Source organism: Scatophagus argus, chromosome 13, assembly GCF_020382885.2.
Source record: "Scatophagus argus isolate fScaArg1 chromosome 13, fScaArg1.pri, whole genome shotgun sequence".
Taxonomy (NCBI): domain Eukaryota; kingdom Metazoa; phylum Chordata; class Actinopteri; family Scatophagidae; genus Scatophagus; species Scatophagus argus.
The window spans coordinates 20,805,710-20,831,313 of record NC_058505.1 but is presented as its reverse complement, the minus strand read 5'-3'; the positions used below and the strand labels follow the sequence as shown (position 1 = coordinate 20,831,313).

Below are 25,604 nucleotides of genomic sequence, written 5' to 3'. Positions count from 1 at the left end.
GATTAATCTCACAACTGTTTTTCAATGAATCCTTTTGTCTTTGAAATGCTGTAAAAAAACGTCTAAAGTCAAGAAGGTTTTTAACTGCCTTAAAGGTTTTAAATCCCTAAAACCTGTCTCTCGACAAATGTTTTGAGAATCCTATGCAGTGATTAACTCAGTGTTATTAAACCAACATTAGAGTTAGATTTGAGAGGCTAGGCTTTAAAAATACTGATAGCTACTACAATCACATTTTATAACTGTGTATTGACATATTAAGTCATAATATAATTGCACATTTCGCTTTTTATGTGTGCAATCAGTCGAATGTCATGTTAACAAGGAAGCAGAAGTAACAATAATGATAGTATAATTATATTAGTAATTTAGATGTTGCACGAAGTAGAAGGATAGAACATATTAAATCAGTGAATATGTTAACATAATAATGCTTTTGTCCTACCAATGTTGGCACGTATGAACCTGAAAACAAAAATCTAATTTTGTGTGTGTCCTTTGTGATGCCAAAGCTCTAAACATTGGAATTGCATAATTTCTGTTTGATTTTAATACATCAGTGTTGAGCAGGGACAGATGAAGTCAAACTCACTGATAGCCACTGAGACACTCTCTTTCTGTCTGTCTGTCTGTCTATCTGTCCCTCTCAGGGTTGATGAAGTGTGTAAATGATTCCACTCTGCCTCTCACACTGAGCGCCTTCTGAAAAGAAATCATCAGTGTTTCTCCCTCTGATCTCTTCTCTTCTGATAGTACCTACTGTTGCTTGAGAGCTGTTTTTATTGTGTGAATGGCAAGAAAACATTAACCACATAGCCCACCATCTGCAAATAACTCTGTTTTCAATCTTGATTCACTTTAAGGTGGCACATCAGTGTATCTGCCAACATGGACCCATGTCTAAATAGTTTGTTGTTTGTGTGTAACCTTTGGGTTTGTTGAACTTTTTGTGATTCACAGTTACTGATGCTGGGTGTAAAATCTCAGAACGGAACTTGACCTGTCACCTTTGGTGTTTAGACATCAGCACTGGCCTGAGGTTCGACCGTAAACCTTTATCGGGTTTAGATCCGGGTGCTCACGCTGTGAACCATTAGGTTGTGTTGTTGTCAAGGTTTGTTGCACATGTGGTGATGTTTGAATGTACTAGCTGATTGTCCAGCAGTGACATGGAGTTATTGTATTGCTGGTGCGGTGTAACAGGTCTTGTCCAAGGTAAATGGAAAAAGCTGATTTGATAGTGAGGTCATTGTGTCGGTTCTGCTTCCTCTTGTCTGTTGGAAAAAACTTTGTTTGCTCCCAGAGAGGGAGGGGAAGAACTAAGATCAGCCAGACAGATATGACCTGTTACTGTTTTTTAACAGTATATAGAATTGTTTGGTGCAAAGCTTTAAACTACAAGCCACATTTTTGGTGTGTGTGTGTGTGTGTGTGTGTGTGTGTGTGTGTGTGTGTGTGTGTGTGTGTGTGCGTGTTATGTCCCTCAAAGGACTGTTTTATCTTTGTGTTGACTGTGTAAACCTATACCTCATTTGCATAATACCCAACAGCTGGCAAACGGATAGGGCTTTTACACCTGTCTGTCCACCTGTCCACCTGTGTGTGTGCGTGTGTGTGTGTGTGTGTCATCCAAGACAATAAATGTACCCGGGTTGCCATGAGTTATTTGAATATGGTTTATGGATTCAAATATGTATTTGTTTTGGTGGGGGAACACAGAGTTTGACTTTATTGAGTCTGATACTGCAGTTCTTAGGCAGAAGCTATCAGCCAATAGTAGTATTCAGTATTCAATACTTTGAATTTCACTACTGCTACAACAATGTATTAATTAATATTTATTTTAAATAAAAATACCAAACATTTGCTGGCTACAGGATTTTCCCTATCTTTTTAAATCGAACTCTTATTGTTTTGTGGCCCTTTTCCATACAAAATAAGCAATAATATGAGTGTTTCATGAATTTTTCAGGTTTCCTGAAACAACACTTAGGAGTAAGTTTACATGCTAACTGTTAAGCGCTACTTAATGTCAGCTGAAGTGTGATTTGATGATCGGTTGGATGATCTACAGAAAAGTAATCTGCAACAATTTTGATAATCAATGAATTCTTTTACTTTTTGATTCAAGCAGAGATACTGTGTATTCACTAACTTCAGCCTGTTGAACGTGAAGGTCTAATGTCCATCATATATGACATATATGACTGCATGTTTTTGTGTTTTTGAACTGTTGTTGAATAAAACAAGGAATTTTATATGTTTAATTTCATTTGCACTACAATCTATTATGAATGTAATTGCCTTAAACATATCATGTGTCTGTATTTGGATGCAAAGAACTCATTAGTTATAGTGCATATCAGTGACATACACTACATAAACAAACGTATAAAGCTACCCGAGCAGAGACTTTATCACATTCTAAATATATAGGCAGCTTTGCAGCTGCAACAGCTTCCTTCCTTCTGGAAAGGCTTTCCAAAAGATCTTGGAGTGTTTCTGTGGGAATTTTTTCCCATTCATGCATATATTTGTGAGGTCAGGCAATGATCTTAGATGAAAGGGCTTGGCTCGCAGTCTCCGTTCTAATTCATCCCAAAGGTGTTGGATGGGGTTGAGGTCAGGACTCTGTGTGGGCCAGTCGAGTTCTTCCACACCAAACTCATCCAACCATGTCTTTATGGACCTTACTTTGTGTAGTGGGACACAGTTAGGCTGGAATAGAAAAGGGTCTTCCCCAAACTGTTGCCACAAAATTAGAGCGTAGTCCAAAATGTCTTAGTATGCTAAAGCATTAAGATTTCCCTTCACTTGAAGTAAGGGGCAGAGCCCAGCCCTTGCAAAACAACCCCACAAAAAAGTTTGTTTGGATATTTTTGTCTGTATCTTGTGTATAAAAACAGACAATGCATCTCCACTTCCTCCAACATTACAAATATGAACCCAAAATATCCAGATAAAAACACTGTTGTCTTGTTCTGCTGAGATCATTTGCCCACGTCATGAGCCCACGATTGCACAGTAGTGATCGTGTGATGGAGTCACGGGCTTGAGTTCCCAAATACATACACCTCTTTAACTTACATAGATATTAGTTTAAATGGACATGAATGATTGAAAATATGATAGGAAAATGTGTTTCCTGACCGTACCACACAACATACACAGTAATGTTGTAACGTGACAGTGGACAAAATGTAGCTACGTCTAGTCACTTGAAGTGACTATGCGATGAGGTGATATGAGCATCTGACTAGTGGCTACCTACGATATGCACGGTGACTTTCAAGCCTTGGTGCTTCGCTGCTCTCTGTAATGTGGGACAATTAGAAAATAACTGAAGGAGGAGGAGGAGCGGGGTCCAACAGGAGGAAGTGCAAGCAGATAAGAGAAGGAAATGAGGAAGCAAATGTCCACACTGCATACTAATAGGATTTAATGTGTACTATTTATATATTGATGTACTATTGTATATGTCTTGTGCTGGTAGTATACAAGAAATCAGTATTTTGCCAGTAATAACAGTGGCCAGGGGCATTACATTTCCCCAATGGTCTGTCTGTTCATCCCATTCACATGAGTGGGATATCTCAGTAGCACCTTGAGTGCGTTTCCTCAGATTGGGCACAAATGTGCGCTTGGACTCAGGGTTCGTCAAATCACAAAAGTCACTGTAACCTCACAGATAGAAATATTGTTGGATGGGTATCTGGTTTTGCCAGTGTGGGTCACTGTGCTAACTTAAATCATCAACTGAACTGCCTGTTGTCATATGCAGGTGGAAATAGTCAGCTGTATGCAGCCAGTTAGCAGGAGCCCGAGAATAGTGGATTAGCTCAGCACATTAGCTCAGGGCGGTGCTTTCCTGTGTTTTGTTGTGATGTGGAGTTGAGGGTTGTGCACACAGTGCTGCTAAGCTGCATGTTCACAAGAGATAACTGTTCTCAGTAATGAGTTGGTGCTGGTTATGCTGTCTGACATTATGTCACATGCTACAAGTGTAAAGCCTCATTTTGATCTGCTTTGTTTGAATGTTGTTAATACAAGTCAACGCTATCTGTATCCGTTTCATATTCAGCCAGCATTTCAGTATAATAACTATTGGCTATTGGAAACATGTTGGGGAAAATATGCAAAAATGTTTGGTCACTTTGTTTTAGGTTGAAGTCTTATTTTATGTATTATTTTGATGTAAAAATTTAGAAGAAGAGTTTAAATGTGTCACATTCCCTTAATGCACCACATATAGGCAGTATATAGGCAGTTGACAGTAGTAAGAAGTAAGAATATGGTGCAACAGTCCAAAAAAATTAAGAGAAAAGAGTTTTAGAGATGAGAAGGGAGTAAAGGTTGGTGGAGCATCTCCATCTCTGTGTGATGGATATGGACAATAAGACAAATTAAGTCTGCTCACAAGACTGATTGTTATTGGAAAACAGGTCCCAGACCTTCATCAGTGTTCACTTGGGTCACTAGCAGAATTGCCAATGTCTGAAGGAGATGGCATACAGATAGTGGAGTAACTGTTCACTGGCTGCGAGCCAGTAATCTGTTACCTCCATCTCCACTCTTTGTCTTTTGGCTGGCTGCTCTTTGTTTGCTGTGCTTAATTATAGTTTGTTGACATTGTTGCTCTTGCTTTTTGTTCTCTCCAGCTGGAAGGGGACACCATGTTCCTGGGTATGCCAGACACAGGCCTTGACTTTGCCTCAACCAATCAGGTTAGTGTTAATGTGAATCTCAGTGCGTGGCTGTGTGTGTCTGTGTATGTGTGTGTGTGTGTGTGTGTGAGAGAGAGAGAGAGAGAGAAAGTGAGTTAATGCCATATGAAGTTGTTGCTCTGATATTTCAGTTTCTAATTGCATTCAGTTATTTTCTAAATTGAACCAAGTAGGTAAGTTGTTTAGTACTTATGTTTTTTACATCTCCCAGCTGAATTAAATTGGCTGTTTTTCATCTTGACAAAACACTCTTCAGAAGTGTAATCACTAATGTGTAAATGTGTAACAATCTGTTAATAAACAAATATACACCATCAACAACAGATATTGCATTGCACCATTAAGAGGGAATGGTATGTTGGCATTGGGCTATTAGTTACTGCAGGACACAGTGAGACAAACCATGTTCTGTCACCTGTCAGTGGACATGTTCAAGACTTTAATCATTTACTCAAGTATCAGAATAGTTTCCAATTAATTTTCTGTTTCGTAATTGGCAAGTACATATAGACAGAGGTATCCAAACATACCTCATTATGGGGCTGTTCCTCAGGGAATGGACGAGATCCCTTAGCTCCAGTGAAGGCTCTTTTCTGTTCCAGTATCACTGTGCCCCAGTGCACAAAGCAAAGTCCATAAAGACATGGTTGGATGAGTTTGGTGTGGAAGAACTTGACTGGTACACACAGAGTCCTGACCTCAACCCCATCAAACACCTTTGGGATGAACTGCAACAGAAACTACAAGCCAGGCCTTTTGGTCCAACATCAGTGTCTGACCTCACAAATGCTCTCCTGCATGAATGGGCTAAAATTTCCACAGAAAGACTCTAAAGTCCTGTGGAAAGCCTTCCCAGAAGGATGGAAGCTTTAACTTTTAGCTATAGCTGCAAAGCTGTCTGTGTATTTAGAGTGCAGTGTAGTTAAAGTCCATGTTGGTGTAATGCTCAGGTGTCTGATCCAATACTTGGATCTATATAGTGTATTTTGATAATTGATCATCTGAGTCATTTTTGAATAAAAATGCTACATGTGGTTACAGCCTCTAAAAGGTGGGAATTTGCTGTTTTTTCTGTTTTGTTTTAAGTGAAAATCTTTGAGATTTGGCCTGTTGGTTCGACAAAACAAGCAATTTGCATCAGCTGTGAGGAAAATACTTTTAATCTGTTATTAACAAAAACAAAACAGCATTTGCAGCCCCAGATTGCCTTTAACCTGAATGAAAAATGTACGATGATTCAATTTTATGACAGAAGTTTCCTCACCCAGAGTGTCCCAAATCAGTGCTGATTGAGGCTCCAGCTTCCTGAGACACTGAACTGGATAAGAAGTGGAGAGAATGGATGGAAATTTCCACCAGAGTACACTGTGTCCATTGCATAAAATCAGACCTTGGTTGCAAGGGTAGTTGATGGTGTATGTTCAGCTGCCCTGTTATGTCACCTGGGTGCGATGACCAAAAAGATCAGCTGTATTTAGATTACTAAGCAACAGCCCTAGAACAGCACTATGCAGCAAACACTGTTTTTTATGTGGCTGTCGGTGTAACTGCATTCACTGCGCAGCCTCCAGAGGCCTAGTGATCCTCTAGAGACCAAGATGTGTGTTTGTTAGTGCAGAATTACCTCACAGCCAAGCAAAGCCCATATTAATAGGAAACTCCACTAGATATACATTATTCATAGAGTACACTATAGAGAATATTGTGTGGTATAGGAATCTGTGATTTGATGTTTTATTCATAGTGTTGTGCCATAGAAGATGGGGAGCGGTGTGTGGAATAAGAATTTATGGCTTTATTATTGAACTACCATTGCAAAGTCAGAGGTTGTTGTGATGAATGTGACCAATTTGAGTCCAGTCTGACCTTAACCTTGTCATTTTTTGAATTGTTAATGGAGTCAGAGTGTAATGTTCCTGTGTTAAAACTGAAACAGGGACACAGATACAGAAAGTGCTCTACTTAGAAAGGGAAAATTCAACAATATCCCTCCTGTGAGTGTACATTTGGATAGATTTTGCTGTTTAGAATCCTGAACACATGGTTTCACACATTCAGCCACATCATACAATGTGACAAATATTTTCTCCGTTATGGAGAGACAGTGTGGCTCTCCTTTTAGGACATTAAATATTACCTTCAACACACTTTGACAAAGGTGAGAGTGAAAATCTGTCTCTTTAAAACTTGACATTTGGCTGAGAGAAGTGGATAAGATGCCCTTCCTCATTCATTTGCACTTGAGCAAGGTCCTGAGCTCCCAACTGCTCTTTAAGCTGTGCAAACATTGTACGAGTTTATTCATCTTGTACGTACCTTAACTCACTCTACACACACACTGCCGCATTCTGTGCTTAGGTTGTCACAGTGCCAGAATTTTTCACTTCAGTACAATACTAATATAAACAGACCAAAAACACAGCAACGCATTTATAATAATATTAATATCTTTCAATACAATTTTATTCTAATAAGGTGTTTATGGTCTTGAAAATGCTGACATGAAAGTGAAAGGCAGTGTTACTCTGTGCAGTCACACTTTGAGTAGACAGCAAGATAAAACAAGAGTAAGAGTCTACTTGACAGTGCTAACATGCTAATCTTTCGCGGGTTTAATATTTACCGTGGTCACTCTTCTGGGTTATCATGCTAAGCTTACACTGGCTAATTAGCACTAAACAAAGTGCTGCTCAGGCTGAAAGGAATGTCATTAGTTTTGCAGGTTTTTGATCATTAACCAAAGTGTTGGACAAAAGTAAATTTCAACATGATGATGGTGCTTGATGAAAAGTTATAGGATCACTAAAGTTCCTGTAATTCACCTTGAATTGAACATCAATATCTGTTTGATTACAGTCCATCTAGAAGTTAATATATTTCACCCAGCACCACAGGATGTCAACCCTCTCATCATGATGCTAGCCAAAAGCCTTTGGGATTCATCTTCTGGGAACCATGAAAATTAACAAAATCTCTGTCCAAATGTTCAATTCAAATTCAGATTCTTTTAATATACATTATAGTGTCTGCCCAGTGTTATAGAGCAGCCCTTTGAATCTTGCTTTATTTCTCTCCTTCTTCCTGTCCACTCAGTTGGAGAGGTTAGTTGATGTAAGAGTACAAATGAAGATAAAATGTGATGTAGAATCTCTCTCTGTCTCTCTCCCCCGTATTGCTTTGTCTTTGCTCCTCTTCCAGACTTTTCTTTTGACCTCTGACCTTCTCCTGACCTCTGCATCCGTTTGAACCTTTGCTTGTCTTTCTAAATCTTTCCATAGTTTCGTGTCCCACAGCCCCCTCACCCTGTGAGCAAGGTGACGCCGCCTAACCCACCCTCACAGCATTGGAGGAGGGACGCACACGTGACCGACACACACCGTCTGCCCTGGGTAAATGCACACACACATGCATGCGCACAAACACACACACAAAACATTTTCAAGGTGAAACTACATAACTTTGAAGCTTTCACATAAACATTGTGGTTTATGTAAAGCAGGACACTGAATAACTCCATCACACCCCAGCCAGTACCATCCCATTGCAGACGTAGTCTGACCTGCACCACCTGCCATATAGGGAAGGAGTGTAGGTACCAGCAGTTTAGCAGCAGATATAAACAACTAGTGTTACTGCGGGTGTTTAATATATGCTTATTAATGGTAGCTAACATCTGAAATTCCAGTTACATGCTGAATATGGTTGCACAGGTGCTTAGCTGGTAAGATTCAAGAGTCTGTTTTCTCTTCTTCTATCAAAGGAGATATCGAGCATTGAGTTTTTGATGTAATTGTATCGCATTGTGGTAACCTTGTTAAGAGATAAGAAAAAGAAAAGAGAAGACTGCTGTAGTATTTTTTTTCCCAACAGAGTGATACACATTCTCTCTAGCACCTCATCAGTTTCAGAAATCACGTTCTCCTCTTCCTTAATATCATAACATTCCTGAATATCAGATCAGTAATTAGTGCTTGGCAGTTTGATAGCTGTAGACCAGAGCCTTCAGTGTTCTGATCAAGTTGCTTGTGATAAATAAGATAACCTAAATTTAGAAAGGCTACAGCTGCTATTTCAGTGTGTCAGATACACATTTAATCAATTATAAAGTAGTTTTAATTATTGGCTCAGTATTTTGAGAGATGAGGATAGGGGCCAAACAGCATTCATCTGTATATTCCTATTTTTTCTGCTTCACGACCACATCAAAGCAAACATGATTGGTTGTCTTGTATCTTCTGCTCTTCAGAGGAAACTGCCATTAAGTTGAACCTTCCTCAGTTTCTCTAGACCAGGAGTCTGCACCTCCTCTAGCTAGAATAAAAAAAAAATCCATGAAAAAATATAGTTCTGTACCCATCCTAGAGACATCTGTGTTGTCTCACATGTCCAACAGAAGTATATGCTTTTTCATATTATATGAAACGGTCATGAACATGGAGTTGTGAAGGACTTAATCCTGACTACATTAGTCTTTCTAGAAGCTCCCAGTGCACCAGGAACAGGCTATTGTACTGACATGAATACAAGAGCAGAGAGAGAGAGAGAGGAGTAATTTATGCAGAACTTGAAGAAATGATAGAGAGAGTAGACGAGGCAGGGAGAGAGAGTGGCAGACAGACAACAGACAAGCAACGTAATTTATGCAGAGCTCTGAGCTCCAACAGGACACTGTGTCTAAGAGTGAGATCGTGCAACTGACTTTTGGACTTGTTGGTTTGTTCAGACTTGATAAACATAGTGTGGACAGAATGATGGAATTACTAGATTTTTTTATTTGCAAAACAAGATTTTGGTTAGCTGATATATATAATGATATATGATATATATATATATATATATATACACCAATCAGCCATAGCATTATTACCACCTGCCCAATAGTGAGTAGGTCTCCCTCCCTTTGGAAATGCTGAACTATCCCTTTAATATATTCCAGAGCCCTCTATGGTTATGATTCATAGAGGGAAAAAGTTCCATTTTGCCCATTTCAGGTGTCTGTACATTATCTACTTTTAAGCAATTAAATTGAAATCTTGAGAATCTTGTGAATTAACACTTCAAAGTGTGATAATGAGAGGGCTTTGTTGTTACGGGGTCATCACGTTCCATATTGTTTTCTGTTTCCAGCATCTTATTTCAAAGTGTTGAAACTGAAGACTCAAATTGTGGTTCACCACAGTGACTTTTAATCACATAACGAGCACATACATCAATAACTCGGCCCCTAACTCACTCACCACTCTGCTCACAAGTCATGCAACTCATAACTCAACACTCGACTGCAGATTTGAGTTAGTTTGGAAAAAAGTGAGACAGAATGAAAGAGAGAGAGAGAGAGAGAGAGAGAGAGAGATGAAAGAGGCATCGAGAATGAGATTAGAAGAGCGAGAAAGCAAAAGAGGGGTGGAAGGAGAAGGATGGTGAGAGATGAAGAGCAAAAGAGCACAAGAGGGAGAGACTGGTGAGGCTAGCCAAGCAGAAAAGGCTGTCAGTCTCTATAAAAGATCTCCTCTGTCAGATTAGTATGAGAGAGCTTCTCTAACACTGCCTCTCTCTTTCTCTTCACCCTCGTTTCTCTCACTCATGATTCTCTCACTCCATTTCCCTCTTCATGTCTCCCTCTCATTTGTCATTGCTCTCAGAATAATTCATTATCATACATGCAACTGCTGATGGTTTTCTTTTCGAGTGTCATATTAGCATTGATATATTTTTACGCACAACAATCCGCCTGTGTGTATTCTCTCAGGCAACGGGGGCTTGTACATATAAATTACTGTGTTGTTGTGTTGCTGAATGAGTGAGTGTTTGCTCACAAGGCTTTTTGTTCAAGGCTGGGAATCTCATCAGTGATAATTAGTGATAGAAGCTGAGGAAGAATGACTACATGACACAACACAGAACTGCAGTTCAGACTGGATTGAGTGTTCTGGGGTAGTGGTGATGGGCACTTTTTACATCTCTTCCATCTATTATGTCTGACGGTAATGTTTCATGACACTTTGGTCTCTTATAGTCCCCTATGTAATTCCTATTGATTTTCCCCAAGTTGTCAGTCTGCTAAAGGCAAAATTGCCCCTGTACACACACTCTATTATATGTCAGCTTCCCCAAACATTGTCCCACATCAGTGAAGAGTCAGAAAGAAGATTAATAATATGGTATGGTATTTGATTGTATTCAAAGTGGTTTTTAATTGTATTATCTCTAACCTTGCCTTTTTTTCTGTCTCTATCTAGTCATTCTCCATGGGGGGTTTGGGTGATGAGGACTTCAACATCCCACCCATCACCCCCCCCACCCTGCCAGACCACATGCTGCCCCCCCATCTCCCCCATGATTCATCCTCTGGACCGTACCACCCCCTGGACCCTTCCTCCAGCTCAGGTCCACATCACCCCTACCAGCTGCAGGGCATGGATCTGCCAGGCATGCCTGGTAGCCAAGATGGAGCTGCTATGTTGAACCAAGATGGCAGCACGTTCAGCCCGAATGGCGGCCCGATGACCAGTACTCTGTCTGTGGTAAGTGGTCAGAAATAGATCAGTGAGGAGGTATATAATTTGAAAGTTAGATTTATATGCATAACATTAGAATACATGAGCTTTGGTCTGTGAAATCCACACGTGTGTTTACAGAAGGCAGAAATAAAAGACTCTGTGACTTAAAGATCCTTTCCAGTCACGGTAACTTGTGTCAGATATGTTTTTTCTGCAATAAAACTCAACTTCCTTTTACAAAATTCTTTCTTTCCACCTTCACTGAAACATCCAGACTCAGTGAATATACACATGTTGTTTACTGCCACTTCAGCTGCTGTCTCCAGCTTCACTGTCCACTCTCTGGGTATGTGCACTGTGGCTTTCACCTGCGTTAGCTTCATACTTGAACAACAGTTGGCTCATATAGTTGTGATGTCACAAGGAAGTTATACACTATATAGATAAAAATATAGACCAAAGTATACGAACATACCTGTTTATTATTGAATTCAGGTTTGATGCTGTTGTTCAGGGGTTGGGCTTGCCCCCTTATTTCCAGTGAATGGAAATCTTAATGCTTCAGCATTCCAAGACATTTTGGACAATACTATGAGCCCAGCTCTGTGTCAACAGCCCAGGGAAGGTCCCCCTTCCACCCCAGCACGATTGCGCCCATGCGCACAAGTCAAGGTTCACAAAGGCATGACTGGATGAGCTCTTAGCTCAAGCCCATGGAACACCTCTGGGACGAACCAGAACGGAGACCGTGATCCAGGCTCTGATTCTAGGGCTCCAGGCTCTAACACCAGTGCCCAATAACATAAATGCTTCACTGCACAAATGTGCAATAACCCCAACAGACACTTCAAATCCTGCAGAAAGTGGAGTAGTCATGTTGGATTAGAAAAGGGTCTTCCCCAAACTGTTGCCACAAAGTTTGAAGCACAGCATTGTCCAAAATGTCTTGGTGTGCTGAAGCATTAAGATTTCCCTTCACTGGAAGTCAGGAGCAGAGCCCAACCTCTGAAAAACAGCCCAATACCACCCCTGAATTCAAAAATAAAGAGGTATGTCCCAATATTTTTGTCTATATAGTGTATTTAAAAGCACAAAACTAAGTTTTGCACTCCTCTTGACCTATTCTGTACATTTGTCTTTTATTAATTTGGGTTTTTTTTATAATTTATCCAAAACTCAATTGCACTCAATGTAAACTACTTTACATTTATTCAAAACTCACTGTCACCAAATGTTTAAATCCTTACTGAGAATAGAGACAGCTGATGAAAATGCTTGCAAACAGGTGAATGATCCCTGAGTTAATGTTCGCTGAACTTAAAATTCATCATTTGCTGAGCAGGAACACTTTAAGTAAGTCAGTGGGCAATGCAAGTTAATTTGTATGTTACCTTACAAATACAGAGGCAGGTAAGATAAATAAAAACACCATAACAACATTAAAAAATACTATGAAGAGGAACACAAGATACAATCACACAAAAGTAACAAACAAGTCATGCAGTTTTGGTGCAGTTAGAGAGCCATTACATTTAAGAATAGAAATAGAAATGGCAGAGAAATGAATTAGGGGAAAGGAGGGAGTGAAGGTTATTTAGCCAGTGTCATTCCAAAGAAGGCACTCATTCATGGATTTTCCAATTGCGTATGGTTCTCATGTTTTATGTATTTACCATTAAAAACTTGACAAGAAATTCTTGTTTTCCAGTGATACCCTAGTTTACACTTTAACTGGGAGTTGCTCAGTACAACAGCTCTGCCATCTGTTGTCAAAGATCATATCAAGGATGATGCTCCACCAGTGCTGCTGTATAATCCACTTATGTTGTGTCATCGCCCTCCTCGTGGTTGTAAATTTCTGCTCGAGGCAGTGTGTTAAGAAGTATTTGGAAGTATTTTGTGTATCGGAAGGGATAGCAGAGAAGTCCATGGTGATGTTGTAACAGTGATGCTAGACATTTCTATAAAGCTTTAAGATACTTTTATCACTGTAAAAACATTCACCAGTGATATCAGTGAAACCGACATGAATTGCTTCTCCAACAGGAGGTCAATTAGAACAGTCACCTGGGATTGTGCGTGAGAAACAAAAGACATATTCAAGAGTGGACTCTTACTTTGTGTCCTGCTCAAAGACACTTTGACTTTACGTATTGGAAGAAAACTGAGTGACTGAGTGAGATTTGAACTGACAGCCAGCTGATATATATTAACTATACACTTTCATATTTTATTCAGTTTAACTGAGTGAAATAGGATATTGCCTGGGGCAGTGTTATTTGAATCATGGCGGCTGGTCGATGTGACATTTTCCTCATATTTTAAATCTTCGTTTCACAGTAAATAGAAAATCTTGCTTTTAGCTCTGATGTTCAGATGTGACTGTCATACAGTGAAGAAATGAAAGCATCATCTCAGACTGATTTACTCAACTGTCACAGAAAGTATTCAGTGGTGTGACTGAGGCCTGACACATATGGTATATATGTGTCAGGATCTGTAATAAAGATTTCTCTCATTGTGTTAAGAATGAAACCTTCTCACCTCCCACTCTTGATCTTTCTGCATTCTGTCTGTTGTCTCCATCTCCGCATGAAATTTACCTCTGTAATATTAAGTGTCAGTTTCAAACCTCACACTAAGCTCTCAGGCTTCACTGTGTGTTAATAACTTTTATTTTTTACTTCTTCTCTAATTTTTAAATTTTTTTCTTCTCTGTTTTCTTTGTGACTTATTGTGTATCAGTGGAGAGAATTATTTCACTGGCCCGAAGGGTCTTATTTTCCATCTCAGTCTGTCTTGGTCCTGCCTTTTTTCTCTCTCTTTTTCTACATTGCTTTTATATTCTCATACTAACATTCATTTACTGCCAGTCCAAGAATGATGGTTGCCTGGCAACCACGCCTGGCTCAGCCTAATCGAGATGGGTTGGGGGGGGGGGGGTGAGAAAGATTCAAGTCAGTGTGTGTTATTCTTGGAGGAGGCAAGACTATTCAGTTGCAGTTAATACTGAGATCTTAACTGCTCTTTTTTAGTTTTGGATGTCCTTTGATTGAAGGTTAATGTCTGAAATTATTTGCTTTTTAGAACTTCATTTTGTACTCTTTCTGCTGGCAATTTTGTTCTAATAGCTTCAAAGTCAATATCCATGATGTTTATACTTAACTATAGTAAAAGGCGGTTTTTTCTTTTGTTTGTGATGTACTGAGGGGACAAAAAAGTGATTCAACCTGCAGTTATTTCACAATACATTGTCTGGTATTAACCCACCATTTTGTTTAACTTACCAGCAGCCCTTTGTTTGAAACAAAAGAATTGAGGAGTTTGCATGAGCAGTGGAATGGATGAACAAAGAAATGAGTACCAACGTAAAACAGCAAATACATCGCAGTGCAGTTAGGCAATATGACCATTTATCACAACTTTACGAGGCATATTATGCCAAGTTTACAATCCTTTCATAGCCCTAGTTTAATTAGGCTGCTGTTGGCAATCATGCAAGTCAATGAGCTGCTTTATAGAAATATTGGCTTTATTGCACTTTTGTGTCAATGTGATGAATGTGATATTACAGGTTAATGGGTTAGCCAAAAGCAGACATATGCATTTTAGTTATTCAATTCAGTTTCCAGAAATTGTGCTGTATGGTGATGTGTGTCAGTGTCATGATAGAAAATTGCATCATACTGCATTACAGATCTGGATACAGTGTGATTTCTCATCTGTCTTACATGTTTATCAGTGGCCGTTATAGTTTTTGTTCTTCTCTGATATTTTTCTCGAGACTTGTTATTAGCGATAACAGATTCAGAATTATATCGCTGCACTTTTCATGTCGAAATCCCGTCATTAACCACACCTATGTGAGCGTGCTGTACATTGCAGGAGCTTTTCCCCTTTTCATGACATGAGTCAGTCATTACTCACCCTGCTTTCATCAGGGGTTGCCCCTGTCAACCGACATGCTTTCCTGTCATCCCTCCCAAAAAGGAAAATACAATTTATATTTTTCCCATTGGTAATGGTTTTAGTTCTTGTGTATGTGAACTTGTGTGACCTCCAGCAAACACTGATGGTGTCACCACCGAAACCTTTGAAAAATACAGCTTCTCTGTTAAGATCTGCATTCACCTTTGGCGCATTTCAAATTTGCCAAGTAAATATTTTTTATATTCAAAGTAGGAATACACCAGTTATCGGTGAAGTGATTTTTAGATATTCAGCATTTTTCCAGTAGGATGTTTTTATTTTTTTTTCTTTTGTCTGATTGATGCTATAATTAATTAATTTAAATATATTTGTTCATAATAGTAAGTTGATAAGAATTATTATTAGTACTGAATGTATTAATGATCTGAATCTTCAAATTAACTAGTAACTTAAGATATGAAATAAATGAGGTGAAGTAAAAAGTTCAATTTTTGTAGTGGAGTGAAAAGTATAAAGTAGTAGCAAATTGAAACACTCAAGTACAAGCACCTCAGAATTGTTTTAAGTATAGTACTTCAGTGAGTTAGATTACATCACTGATTATTTTAAATTTCTATTTGTATTTTTACTGCAAAAGTATGTCAGTTCAAAAATATTGGTTATTGGTCTCCATGAATACTAATAATTGGTATCAACCCTAAAAAAAAAAAAAGACAAGAAAACAGTTTACCACATATTACAATTGCTATGAAAGCATGCATTGCTTTCATAGCAATTGTACAACTTAAAATGTGAGCATATTAGAATTTTCAGTTATCAAATTTGATATACAAAATATGCAAAAGCTCCATTAAAATGAATAGAGTTTTGATTTGTTCATTTAAATCTATGTACTTATTTAATTTAACCAGGTGTCATCAGCAGGTCTTATATAATAATAAAATAAATAATAAATATCAAATAAATATCATATACATAATATAAATATCAATACATAATAATTAATGTAAATAAATAATTCCTATTTGAACAGTTGTATGTACATATGGCAGACTGTCAAATACATTTGATGAAAAGTCCCGCATTTTGACAGTATCATATTGGGACCATTTTTACTAATATGACATTTACTGAAGTCCCAACCCAACTAATGCCAAACCACAGCTATTATTATTCAGCATTTCCACCAGCACGTATGTCAATCTCAAAACCTCTTCCCGTGTCAGTGAATTGTCACTCAGTGTTCCATCTAAATACCACAGCTGTAGTCAACGGCTGCTGCCGGTAATCCGGTTCAGGTAATGTTCTCCCAAAAGGGGTGCAGTGCACCAGACCACATCCGCAATTATTGAATGCTTACTAAGAGGAAACTCACACACATCATCAACCCGAGTCCTATCTTCATATTTGTGACGATATGTGTCAGAGTTCCTTTGCTGAGCATGCTGGCAAGGGTAACTTTTGCTTTCCTGAGAAATGGACAGACTATCACTGATGACTGACTCACTATGAGACTGCTCACATTTTGACAGTTGAGACTGAAGTACCTGACACTCATGAAAAGGACGGATCACACATCAAACTCATAACACTTGTCCAAAACTGCTTTAAACTAAAAACACAAGAGGTGCTTTGTTGATTCTTTTTCATGGCAGAGAAGCTATAGTTTACTATATATGAACATGAGTTCGGATGAGTAAATAGTTTGCCCTTCACTTTATTTGGCTGTATCTGGATTGATTCAGGCAGGGTGACACTTGATTTATGATTTATATGATATGATTTATTCAAGAGTCCACTCACTCATTGTCTGTTCAAAGACATTTATTTTGAAATACATGGAAACATGATGCATTCGTGACACAGGTGTGATGGTAAAACTGTGGATGGGGTCGTCTGTTTACTTAATATCCTGCAGTACATCAGCTTTCTGACATATTACTGAAGAACTGGATGCCCAAGGGAAAGAACAAGCGTTATATGTGCTCCAGTCTGCACCTGTGGACACCATCACATCTCCTCCGGATAAAGTTATGTAACAACTTCTCCAGAGTGTAGCAAATAGAGTTTAGAATCCCTGCTGATGTGTTTGCACATTGGTGTGATCCCATCTTCTCTCTGACCTGTATTACCTGTTGCCACGGTTACTATCTGATTTCATTATTAGTAAATCTTGGACTGCTGCACACTGCACAAACTCTGTTCAGCAAAAGCAGACAATGTTTCAGAGACTGACTAGGTCTCATATGAATCCGTCATGTAGCTCAGATGTTGTTGTGGCACACTTTCTGTTCAGTGCGTCATGGAGTCCAAGGTACAGGTTTGAAGGCACAGTTTGAGCTGTGCGAGTGACACTTAAAGCAGCATTCATTAGCTTTGTTTTTCATTTGGTGACAGTGGAACAAGCTGTGAATTTCACAAAGACATATTACCATTTTATAAGGGTGTCATGGAGTATGAAAATGTTGGCAAACAGTTGCTGTAACACATTAATTTGTTATTTGTTTGTTTGTTGTTTGTTAGTTGTGTGTCTGACAGCTTGATGAATTAAAGTCCGGTCTGAACTCTCATTTTATTGTTTTCTCTTCTCCACCAAGAGAAATATCTCGCTCTTTAGCTGCTAAATATTTGAACATATTAACTACCATAGTCAGTTGCATTCTAAAGTTGCTGGAGGTGACAATTTCCTGTTTACACATCCAACAGACACAAAGCAACATACTACAAGACTCAAGTTTTCATTTTCATTCTGCTTTTAGCTGTTTTTTGTCTCGATCAACACCTGAGAAAAAAAGATCTGTCTCTGTCCAACAGTAAAATTCCTGCATGACTTTGTGGTCATTTGATCCATCTGTAATACAAGAAAATATCCATTAGTGTAGCTAATGCTTGTATCTTGCGCAGTACGCATTGGTCTGACTTGAGGAAACCTTTTCATCCTCAATACCAACATTGAACAAATTTTGCAGTTATATTCACCAAACTGTTCCTACATCTCTCGTTCCACTTTGATATTTATAAGCCTGGCTAAGGTAGCTCAGCTAAGATCAATAGAAGATCATCAAAGATCAAAGCACAATAGCCAATGAATACGAATAACAACAACTGCTGAATATAGAAAAGAGCATTGAAGCTCAAAATGCTAAAAGCTAGATGCTGTTTCAACATGGCACACCTTAAGATGAATGACAGGTTCAGCTCAGAACTTGATGCACCAAGGAGTAGGACTAATTATACTTTTTCTTCCACAGTTCATAAAGGTGCATGTTGTAGCTTTTTAATGTGTCCAAGAAGGACGCGAGATGAAAGAAGTTAACCTCTGTTTTCTTTTATGGAAGAGAACGTCAGCAATTATAATAATTGTAACCCATTTATGGCTGCTTACGTTGTGCTGATATTTCTTAAATAACTTTGCATCTCATCCTATTCTGAACTAGAATAACATTACAAATTTTTGTTTGTTTGTTTTTTGTTTTTAATTCCATTGTTTTCAGGTTATCCTTCTTAATTTCTTCATATTTGGTCTTCCCTTGGATTGGAATGAACAGACTTAGAATTTGGGGTTCAAAAGTCACCATGATCTCACAAAAAATTGGTTTTGCTGATATTAAGCTTCAGGTGATTGTGACAGTGTTCTCTATCTGTCGCTACTTATATAGAGACAGACGTGATTGTAAACCTGACTTGTTGGTAATTCTAGTCGTGTTACATGAGGACACCAAATTTTCTGAGAGTTATGAAACCCTGGGTGGAGTAATGGAAAGCTCTTCTGACTAGTTAGGCTGGTGGTACAAGTGGCATCAATTATAGTGGGGAATTTGTTACTGATGTGAAGTATTTCAGCAGCTTCTCACACTGAAACAAGCTCTCTGCACCAAACATCTGCACTCTGCAAAAATAGACCCATCAAGTTATCAAACTCCAAATGAAACCTGATACTTACTTTATTCACCAACAGTCATTATTTGTTGTTACCTTTGCACAGATGCAGCAGATGGTCAACTCTGACTCTCGGTTTACCAGTAGCCAGCAGCCAATGGAAGCAGCGCTTGGACCCAGGAACCAATCAGGCATGAGCCAGCAAAGTCAGTTGACCACCGTCAACCAATCCCAGCTGGGGCAGAGTGGGAACTCTGTTACCCACAATTCTCCCTCACCTCCTGGAAGTAAATCTGCCACACCATCTCCCTCCAGTTCAGCACATGAGGACGAGAATGATGACGGACTCAGGGTAAAAAAACAACCCAACAACAGCAACAACACACACACACACACCTGCATTTCAGCTAGATGGAAATCAGCAGTTTCTCACACTGAAACAAGCGCTCTACACCAAAGTGACTGTTCATATTGTGGGGAAATTAAACCATTACAGTGCAGCCAAATAATACTTACCAACTTAAGAATGAATCACGGATGGGCAGCATTATAAGCAGGTATTCAGGAAATGCTTGCTTCAGGAAGGACAGGGAAACGCAAACAAAACAGATATTGCTTGTACCTTTGCAGGATACTCCTACACATTGAAATGGCTGCTTTTGTGAATACTACATGATGATTTGCGCATCATGTAGTATTAGCAGTACTCACTTACATAGCTCAGTTTTACAAGCCACTAGCCTTTCTTAGTTATAGGCAAGTTCTCTATTTGTCGCTGATTTACACTGAGGTATTGTTCGTCCTGTAAATTTTGCATTCTTTCGATCAACATATATTTCATAGCCACAAAACGTGAGTCAGTGATGCACCTAAACTAAGCTGCTGTAGCTGGTGTGGACAATACATGATAAACACATTCTCCGTATCACTGATACATGAAACTAAAGATCAGATCTGTCATCCAGCACATGAATATCAGCACACACATAGTTTTACCATAATTTCTTGAACAAAGTATTTTAATTTTCAATTTTAATAAATACAAATGTTGGTAGCTCTTGCTCCATTAACATCTCAAAAGTTTCCTGTGAAGAAGTATGAAATTTGAAAACAGAGGAAATGTTGACACCATTTTTTGTGTTAAGTTTAAAAGACAGAATATAGTAATCATTTATTATTTAACTTTATCATTCTTTATGTTTATTCAGTCATATGCATTTCTGCTTGGTGAGCTGAACCGCTAACTGGCATTTAACTTGAAATTCGTTAATCAATAATTAGGTGCACCAATTGAACACTGTCTCTGTTTCATTGGTAATTAGAGACAGATTACACGGTTAGTTTGGGAAAACTTTCTGTAAAATTATTAGAAGCTTACTTGAAGGAATAAAATCTAATGTAGGCAGTGATGGAGGTGCTGCCGGCATGTTGTTTTTGCTACATAGCTGTTGTTGACACTGTTGGTGTGTAGCTTTGTTGATTTTTACCCTCTCATGTGAGAGGCTTCATGACTCCTTCATATGGGGAGTCTCCCCATATTTGATCTCATATTAGGCTCATAGCTTGACATCAGACAAGAACAGCTGAGGTCACATGTCAGTCATCAAAGATATGACTAGAGGTGTGAATTGTTAAAATGATAATAGAAAATAAAAGTCAATGTACTACACAGCCTTTGCACTACCATACCACTGCTTTATTTTTTCATATATAGATTCTTGCTGTTCCTCTGTCCATCCATATATTCATCTATCCACACTTTGTTCAAACCTGCCTGTGTCCACTCAACTTCCTTCATGCCTCTTGTCCTCTTAGCTGGGCAGTGGAGGAGAGAAGAGGCCAGCAACAGTGGACATCTCCAAGAAACCTAAAACGCCAAAGAAGAAGAAGCGAAAGGACCCTAATGAGCCAGTGAAGCCAGTGTCCGCCTACGCCTTATTCTTCAGGGACACCCAAGCCAACATCAAGGCCCAGAACCCCAACGCTACCTTTGGGGAGGTGTCAAAGATAGTAGCCTCCATGTGGGATGGCCTGGGAGAGGAACAGAAGCAGGTAGATATTCCATCTTTGATTTAGCAAAAGAATCGCCAATTGAGCAAGGTGACACATAGAAACGCAAATATTAGAAAATGATGTTGCCAGTCTTTGGCCAAGCTAGTGTCACAGCTCCAAAGATGGAAATGTTGGTCCAGAACTTTGATCTTGACTGAAACAAATATCAGAGTTTGTGATAGCTGCCCGTAATGATTGTACCTGAGTTTGTGTGATGTTATGATGATGACTTGATGCAGCCAAAATTCTGACTGACTACACAGGACATTGTTGAATGCTCCCAGCTGCAGTTCACTGGAGATTTATCACCTGATTAAAAACTGCTCATTAAATTGATCAGTAGAAATGGCTTTATAAACTGTGATGAAGATTGATTGTCCAGTAGCTGGTAGAGAAGTAAAATGTTTGTGTTACAGGTGTACAAGAAGAGGACAGAGACAGCTAAGAAGGAATATCTGAAACAGCTGGCTGCCTACAGGGCCAGTCTGGTCTCACAGGTGCTGCAAACACACACATTCACACACACACACACACACACACACACACAGAGTGATAATTCAAGTTATTGGCATTTACCAGATGCCTTAAAGGGGTAAAAGTGTCAATCTGAAAGCTGCAAACTAATTTTCTGTTCTACTTTTTCTTATTCTCCAGAGCTACAACGATCCATCTGAAATGAAGCCGCCCCACTCTTCCTCCTCGTCTTCCTCTTCCTCTACCTCAATGTTTACACCCAAACCTCCAGTCTACTCCGGTCACACAGGCCAGCACCCCTCCCACCCTCACTCTCTCCCTCCCCCTCAGCATCCAGGCATGTACATGGCATATCCTCACCCGTCACACCCTTCCCACACCTCAAGCCCTGGCCTTGGCCCCCACCTGCCCCCTCCTCACACCCAGATCCACCCCCAGCTCCAGGCTCTGTCCTCCAGGGGGACGGTGCCGCGGCCCAGTGTCCCCCACCAGGGGCCTCTGTCCCTCGGCAGCATGACAGCAGCATCCACCCCTCCTCTCCAAGTCAGCCCTCCCCTCCACAGCCAGGCACACCTGGGAGGGCTGCACAGTCCACACCATCAGCACCAGCAGCTCAGTGGACACTCACTGGGAATGACACACTCACCTGCCATCACACAGGTCAGTCACACACTGAATGCACATCAAGTTGACTGGGATTATGCATTGGTCTCCATCTGACGAGGGGCATTTTTCGCACTTTCCGACCCTGTTCATAGCACTCCTAACTCACGTATACACACTATATAGACAAAAGTATCGGGCCTCCTGACTGTTCCTGACACCAACAGGGACTTTAATGACATCACATTCGAAATACACAGACAGCTTTGCAGCTAAATTTATATTGGTACATTGTGTCTGTGGTTATTTTTGCCCATTCATGGAATAGAGCAGTAATGAGGCCACTGATGTTGGACCAAAAGGCCTGGTTCTCAGTCTCCGTACCAGTTCACCCCAAATGTGTTTGATGGGTTTGAGGTCAGGGCTCTGTGTGTGCCAGTCAAGTTCTTCCACACCAAACTCATCCACCCATGTCTTTATGGACTTTGCTTTGTCCAAAATGTCTTGGTATACTGAAGCATCAAGATTTCCCTTCACTGGAAAGGACCGAGCCCAAACCCTGAAAACAGCCCCTTGAGGTGTGTTTGGATATTTTGGTCTGTATAGTTTTACATCTGGCTACTATTGTTTTTAGCAAACATTAATCTAACAGGAGACAACAGTGCATTTATGGAGACTATTTTCTGTGGTTGATTAATCCACATTTAGAATGAGTATTTCCAGCAGAAGGACAGTATATGTGGGATTGAGTCAAAATAAACTACAGTGTATGTGTTCATGTTAATAAGGGCATGACTACTGCAACAGTGTGGCTCACTGATTTGTTTTTAATAGTTTTTGAACAACACTTCGTCTCTCTGTTCCCCTGACATTTGAAGTCAAATAGTGAAAGGAGCGGAGAGAATGACAATATTAAATGTTTCTGTTAAGTCAGGCAAACTAATGATTCAAAACCCAGATTGCAATGATGCAGGTCACAAAAAAAAATTAGTTTTCTCATCTTTAAGAGCACCTTAAAGTGTTTACTCCATCTGAAACTTAACACTTCTTTAAAGTCTTTTCAAATCATTTACTCATTCCTAAAGGAGACGCAAACACCTCCAGAACATGTGTTTAAGTAACAGATGTTTCTTTGAAGGGCAATAATTCACTATTACCTATTTATTGACTTTTAGCACTAATAAACTGTGATTATGTGACCTGATCATGTTATCATTTTTTTTCCACAATTATTTTGTGCACAATAATTATCTTTAAGCAAGGTCTGATGAAGAAGTAACACCATGAATTTTTCTGATTTTGTTTACTGAGTCAGGCAGTCTTGTCAGTGTGGCTGCTGTGGATCGGGAAGCTTGTGGATACAAGTGTTTACCTAAATGTCTTCAGTCACCATCTTTTCTAAATGTGAAAGCATCACTCCCATCCTAAGAGACAGCAAATCAAATATAAAGCCATTACTGGATAGTGCTAAATATGTTATAACATATTGAATAATGCAGCTGAATGGTGTCACTTCTGACATATACAGTGCCAATAAAAAGTATTGTATAAAGAAGAGGAAGTTCAGCAAGCTGTTGTGTCCACGAAGGCAGACTGCTGCATTTGGTAGATCCACTTTGTGTGGACCCCAAAACACAACATGATTGTAAATTGCAGTACATCTTCTGCAAGGGCTCAGAGAGGAGGAAAAAAGTCTGCGTTTTAACGCAACTTATATTTTTAGTGCTATAAAATATTAAATCATCCATACTTGCTTGCTACATTTCTTTTTCCTTACCCTCACGTGTACATGAACCACAGGTTATGAAGTTCTTCTTTATCTGCAGAAGTGGATGGAGATGGACACACACAGTGAGATGGGTGTCATAGCAGGAGTACCTCAGTAGTGAACAGACTAGAACAGTATTGAACTAAAAACTGATGTGGTTTGATGTGGCCTCTCTTATTTTTGTTAGTTCTAGTAGAGTGGCTGTGATTTGAATTTGTGTTAAGACCATGTGAGATGATGATGCAAGTGCTTCTTCTAAATAGTTCAGAAATGGGGCTGGGGGGTGGGGGGGATTACCACTGAGACTGACTTCCCATTTTATCCTCCTTTTTATAGTGCACTTTTAAATTCCACACTGCCATAATCCCCCTTTCTCTCTCCCATATTTTGCATATTTTTAGCAAAAAAAAAAGAGAGGCAGAAAGAGCAAACAAAAAAGAGTGACGGAAAAAAAGAGAGGACACAGTGACAAAGCTCCAAACTTTTTTTTTCCCTCTGAGTGAGAAGAGTGAGAAATGATGGGGGAAGGGAGAAAGAGAGAGAGACAAAAGAGGCAGATGGGGTCTTTGTGAAGGAGTGAAGGAGAAGAATTTGCTCAACAATGGATGAATAGGTGAGGTAGAGGAGGAGAGGGGGAGGAGAGGGGGCGAACCCAACCACCTGCTGTCCTCCTCTTTCTCCTCTTTCACTCACAACACTCAGATTAACTTCCCTTTCAGCTTCTCTCTCTCTCTCTCACTCACACACACACACACACACACTCCTGCACCTTGTCCTTGCACTCGATGATTTTTCCCTTTTTCCATCTCTCTCTCTCTCTCTCTCTCTCTCTCTCTCTCTCTCTCTCCCCTCCCTCAAGTATCCTGTGCTCAGACACATGCTCCTTTTCCTTCTCCTCCTCCTCCTCTTCCCCTGCTTCCTCTTCCTCGCCTACTACCTTTTTATCCCGTCTTCACTCGTCCTCGCTTGCTCCTCCCTCCTGCCACTTAAAACTGTGTAATTACTGATGATGAACCTGTGACTGATCTGTGTCTCCATTCATTCATGTCCCAGTTAATCACAAACCATTTTACAGAGAGGTGCTATAGGTTGGCTTGCTAGAAGAACATGTACTATAGCTTAGTCTTTGGTCTCCTTCATGGTGAAAGAGATCGCGAACAAGCCACCATTACTGTAATGGTCTCTGACATTCACACCTGCACAATAACACTGTGATGAATGGAAAGGGATTGACTTTTTAATCATTTTTTCCATACAAGATGAACTGTTAGACGTTGAAAACAGAATAACAGGATTCAGCCGAAGCAAAGGTTATAATTTAAAAAGTGGTTTTCAAAGCCCGACTCTGTTTTGACACGTTGGCAATTTAAGAGTCTGCTGAATTAGCTGTTTTGGTGTTAGTGGATCTATGGGTGTTAATTTGTGAGGGACATATTGAGATATTATGATGCCCTGCAAAATTGTAAAAGATCGTAGTGAGTTATGACTCTGGAGTGTGATCCCGATGCAAACTGCAGAATTTGCCTCTACAAGCTCGTGCTGTTGACCTTGTTAGTAAACAAGGGTCAAAAAACTACTGACTGACTCTGTGTTTTCGTTTCCTCCCGCTGTCATTTGTATTGCAAGGACACATAAATGCATCTTTCTACTGCAGTAAGCTGTGTAACAGCAGCT

At 39.6% G+C, this 25,604-nt stretch overlaps 1 protein-coding gene across 2 annotated transcripts in view; it reads left to right on the top strand.

The window, feature by feature from the left end:
* The window catches only part of tox (thymocyte selection-associated high mobility group box), a 40,700-nt gene that overhangs the window by 13,203 nt on the left and 1,893 nt on the right, over positions 1-25,604 (top strand). For both annotated transcript variants that reach the window (XM_046407748.1, XM_046407747.1), the window contains 7 exons: positions 4,659-4,724; positions 8,003-8,113; positions 10,964-11,248; positions 19,140-19,385; positions 20,849-21,085; positions 21,502-21,582; positions 21,740-22,219. In XM_046407748.1, coding sequence (XP_046263704.1) covers positions 4,674-4,724; positions 8,003-8,113; positions 10,964-11,248; positions 19,140-19,385; positions 20,849-21,085; positions 21,502-21,582; positions 21,740-22,219 — 1,491 coding nt within the window. In that variant the 5' untranslated portion in view covers positions 4,659-4,673. The remainder of the gene's footprint in view (positions 1-4,658; positions 4,725-8,002; positions 8,114-10,963; positions 11,249-19,139; positions 19,386-20,848; positions 21,086-21,501; positions 21,583-21,739; positions 22,220-25,604) is intronic.